Raw genomic sequence first — 5,000 nt, forward strand, 5'->3', positions numbered from 1 at the left:
AAGCAAGAGCTTCCTACTTCGAGAATCGATTGAACTTCAAACAAACTAGGCCATAATTATGAGTTAGCGAACACTCAACATGTTGTCGTTACGTCAATTATCGACCGGAAGCCACGCAAATAAATTTCTTCCGCGCTAGCGAATCACAGACAGTTCTGATAATAAGCTAGGTCGAGAAGGCCTAAAAGTGATAAAACAAGGAAATTCTACTCAGGATCAGCACTTGAACAAATGTTCTTCACTCCGTTCGTAGCCATGTTTTGCTCGCAAATAGCAATGTCCCGGATGTACTTGAATTTTATCGAGCGCGAAATGCCATATTCAGACTTCAACAGATGTTAATTCGAAGTCTTTAGCGACATCAAACGCCAACAGCAGTTAGAGATGTCTAGTCCGTTGTACGTCTAAACCCTAAGTTGATGTGGCTAAAGCTCTTAAAGCTTTGCTGTCTTAAGCAAGCACAACATTATCGCCACAGTGCAAACGGCCTACTATTACGGGGCTAAATGACGTCCCGTTTGATACATCTCAGGCCCGCCTCATGTACGATAATGGACGACGCTTGCTAGCAAATCGTTAGACTTGCGCCTTCACTGGACTTAATGATGTCCTCGGGCAGACTTTCCTTAGACAGCATTTATAGAACGCTAATCGGTCGGCTCCTTCTCAGAGTCACCGCGCGAACTGAAATTCAGAGGAGTGTAGCCTGGGCTAAACTTAACAGCAATTGAAAAAGGGAGAGGGGGAGCGATAAATAAGTAGAAAAAGAATAGATAAATGAATGAAACATGCGGCAAGAAGTTCTCTATATTTCATGCTAGGTAATATTTACAAGCTGCTGCCATAGCGAAAGCATAAAAATAAAAATAAAAAATAAATAAATAAATAAATAAACGCTTGATTCATTCTTTAACACTGTTTTCATAAATCCAGACATAATTAGATTAGTTTCAAAAACATATAAAAACCCTCGAACTTTGTTCTTGAGCTATAATTTGATTTTTTGGGCATTAAATTACCCCCACTGTCTTTCCTTGGGTTCGCCTATCGTCTAGACTAGAGTTATTAGTGTCCTTCATTTTTGGGGGTTTTACGGCCCACCTTCCGTGATACTTACAGTTATGTGATGGAATTATATCTTTTAATTTTTTTCCCCAGTTTGTCCAACTGAACCAATTTCTCTCAACGGGAGCGGAAAATTCAGCAGCCTTAACTATCCTATGAGCAATTATCCTGCTTCCAGAGATTGTTCCTGGAACATTACTGTGCCATCTGATAAACTTGTCAAGTTAGTATTCACTGAATTGGCCCTTGGTTCATGTGGGTTTAATTGCAGCTGGGATAATTGCACCTATGTGGAGTTATATGACGGTTCTTCAGCAAATTCTTCTTCGCTGGGACGATTTTGTAACGGTTCAGCCCTGCAAGAGATGTTCTCAAGTGGTAACCAGATGTTCGTGATCTTCCATTCCGGTTCTTCCCTTGATCGTGGATTTGAAGCGCAGTATTCTATTTTTTCGGGAAGACCAGCAACAACACCACCAGCAACAACAACAGCAAGAACAACAACAACAACAACAACAACAGCAGCAGCATCACTAAGTGAGCCATCTCAAATAAAGTTTATTTATGTATGTACGTGTATGTATGCGTGCATGCTTGTGTGTATGTATGTAGGTAGCTTCAACTGTAACAGCATTACCGAGTGAGCCAACAGCCAGAGGTGAGGCGTCTATTAAGGAGACCGTTTACAGTTGTGGTGACGGACTGACTCCATGGACGAACTGACGGACTGACTAGGGACTGAAGGACGAACTGACTGGCGGACTGACTGACGGATTGACTTACTGCCTTTCTGTCCGCCTGTCTGTCTGTCTGACTGACTGACTGACCAACTGACTTACTGACGGGTGGACGGACGGACGGACTGACTGAATGACTGACTGTCTCTCTGACGGACTGACTGACTGACTTACTGTCCTGCACAGTGTGAACGCTGACCATGTTTAGACAATGTAGGGCCGGTTAACACTTATCCAGGACTAAAACTGAGTTGACAGAAATTATATAGCTATTGCTTAAAAAAACGTTTTCATTGCTAGTGTTTTGTTGATTTTCACTTCAGTCGACGTCAAAACTCTGTTGGATCGATCCGGGGCTTACTGTTGGGGAATATGTACGATCAGTAAAGACTTTAACTTGGACTGTATTTCTTTTATTCCCAACAGTTCCTTTTGACGCTTACAATACGTTCAACAAGTCAACAATCTGCGATCTGCAATCTGCCCTAAACGTTCTTTTGTTCGCTCTTAAGTACACATAGCTTTGTTGTAATGTTACGGTTATACAATCCCGGAGGGGGTACTCCCTTATATGGGCTATATAGGTATGTGCGGCTCCAAAGGGTATGGTTTTTCAGCCGTTTTGGTCATATATAGGGTATCCATTTTAGCGAATTTTGGCCAAATGTTGTCATACTTTGAAATAAGGTATGGCTTTTGCACTCTAACCTTGATATGAGTATGTTTTTAAGAAGAAGCCACATTTTCGTCATTATTGAAAAGAAAATCAACAAAAGCCCTTCATAAATTACGTTAACGGTAATTTAACATTGGTCTGAATTAGGGAACTAATTATAACGCAGGTCTGAAACAGGGTTTCGATTTAAGGGTCATAAATAAGGTTTCGAATTTTTAGTCAGGTCATAAATAGGGTAGGGAATATCGCAGATTTTGGTCATAAATAGGGTTAGGGTTTTGGGAAGCGGGCCGCAGACCCCCACCCAATTTTTCTGGGAGTTCCCCCCCCCCCGGGTATACAATATTCTTTTATCTCATATCTTGAAAATCAATCTTATTAACTCAGTGCCCCATCCGCTCCTTGTGTTTACATCGATTACGTTTCTCTGAGTCACGTTACAAATTTGCATGACTATTTCCCTAGCCAAGTTGCGTTACTGATAACTACTATTCATAGACTGTTGACAGCCTCTCGATTTACGCGGGGGTGGGGGGTGGGGTTTGCGAGCGAAGCGAGCAAGAAGAATAGAGAGGCTGTAGACATCTTTGGTAAAGAGTGGACTTATTAGGCTCCTCCCCCTGTTATCGCCTTGTTACTAACAGCTCCACCCCTTAACCAATTAACGAAATCGGACCAATAAGCTAAAGCTAAATACTTAATACCAGCTTCCGACTACTGCCGAACATTGTTTCGTTGTCTGAACTGTGTTCAACGATTTGATTACCGCGCGCTCGGCAGTAGTCGGAAGCTGGGAGGAGCCGCCGAGCATTTGATTGACGGTAGCGAAGAAACATTTGTCGGTTGAGGTTCAAATTTTAGAGTCCGCATGTTATTGAAAGGCGCAGTAAGGGGTGGCCGTATTAAAGAGGTAGCGTCAGATTTCCTGACTGGTCTATTTTAAGTGACGTCTTAACAGACATCACAGTGTTGCACTTCTAAACAACTGTCCTTTAATAAGCATTCGAAATACAGGTATAATTTTACTAAAAGTTGAAGCGCATACAATATTAACAATGGAAAGATGAATATAACTGGTTCGAGAGGCCGTTTTTTTTTTTTTTTTTAATTAAAGAGTATTATACAGGCTGGGATTTCACTTAGCCTTATTAACGTGGTTTTCTTTTAAGGTACACGCATTCTGGTTGTGTCGATAGTGGTTCCTTCCATCGCTGTGATTGCCGTAGTGGTCATCGTCGTTTACTGCGGTAAGTGAATGAGGGCGATACAACCATCACACCTTAACCCGTCCACACTACCCTGGCGGAATTCGACTACGGAGGCTTGACTTTAAAAACGCATCAAATGTTTTCCGTCCATACTACGTCGGAGGAATTTAAAAACGCAACAGTCGCCGGTGATTTTGGATTTGTGTTTGAGGAACACTTGGTCAGGGGAATCACATGATTATCGTGCCCCCATGGTTTACGAAAAGCTTTGTTTTTCCGTCCACACGTAAACGAAAAGCCGGCGTTTTCAAATTCCTCCGGTTTTGAAGAGCGTTTTCGGAAAGCTCCGTTTTCTTGACAGATTAGTGTGGATGGTAGGCCTAACCGTAGAAATTGAGCTACGTTCTCAAATTTTTCCGGCGTAATGTAGCGGGGGACGGGACCAGTCCTATCAATGTCATGTTGGATGGAAGATTAATTTTTCAACACTCGTTTTGCTTTCACAGTTCTGAAAAAGAAAAGTAAAGCAGGACCAATCACCGACAAGAATGATTCCGACAAGAACCGCGTGGATGGAAACCACGCAGATCACAAAGAAATGGAAGAAGTCAGCCCAATGCCCACTACCAGCAATTGTAATTCAAACGTAAGCCAGATGACGAGGGGATAAGACCTGCCAACGACTCAAATACCCCCTGTTAGGCTCATCAGCGATAATCTTGAGTAGTTGTTAGTCGCAGGATTGAGCTGTTGGAATTTTCCTTCAAGGAAACAATTTAATTAAACTAGCTCTTTTAAAACACAGTTTCTCATCTGATAGAAGGAGAACTTAGTCTCAGGCTATTTAAATGTGAGAGTAATGTCATCTGCACTACAGAGCTGAACACTGGGTGATGCCTCAGCTGTCACTGATTTTCAGTTTTGCGCCCCTGCGCATACAGCTTAAGCCAACTGACGAGTGGTAGAGTGCCGACAGTCTGTTTAACTCTCGAAATTCAAAGGGTGTTGTAAGACGAGACGCTTTAGCCTAAAGGGGAATGGGACGAGACGTGGGCGTGGCACGAACGCCTCATTCCCTACTCGGCCATACCGCCTTTCTGCGTTCTCATTGGCTAAACACTCGTCTAAGTGACCCTAAGAGAAAAAACCGGCTGTCAGCAGTCTCGTTGAGTGAAAAATACAGGTATCGTGTTGCAGATGATCTTGCGAAAGAGCAAAAGGATAACGCTGACAGAAGGGGTTGAAAGGACGAGAGAGTTTAAAATCCCTCACATAGACCTTATAGGCCCTTTGCAGCTAAGCCATCACGTGAGC

The 5,000-nt window shown here is 42.7% G+C and overlaps 1 protein-coding gene across 3 annotated transcripts in view; it reads left to right on the forward strand.

The window, feature by feature from the left end:
* Positions 1 to 5,000, forward strand: part of LOC145498783 (CUB domain-containing protein 2-like) — a 126,861-nt gene that overhangs the window by 27,771 nt on the left and 94,090 nt on the right. The window contains exons 6-8 of one of the 3 annotated variants that reach the window (XM_081478718.1): positions 1,159 to 1,602; positions 3,648 to 3,725; positions 4,193 to 4,356. The exons of the other annotated variants lie outside the window; for them this stretch is intronic. Coding sequence (XP_081334844.1) covers positions 1,159 to 1,602; positions 3,648 to 3,725; positions 4,193 to 4,356 — 686 coding nt within the window. Of the gene's footprint in view, positions 1 to 1,158; positions 1,603 to 3,647; positions 3,726 to 4,192; positions 4,357 to 5,000 lie in introns of those variants that run through there. 3 annotated transcript variants of the gene reach the window in all.

The sequence above is a fragment of the Orbicella franksi genome, chromosome 9 (assembly GCF_964199315.1).
Source record: "Orbicella franksi chromosome 9, jaOrbFran1.1, whole genome shotgun sequence".
In the NCBI taxonomy this organism is placed as follows: domain Eukaryota; kingdom Metazoa; phylum Cnidaria; class Anthozoa; order Scleractinia; family Merulinidae; genus Orbicella; species Orbicella franksi.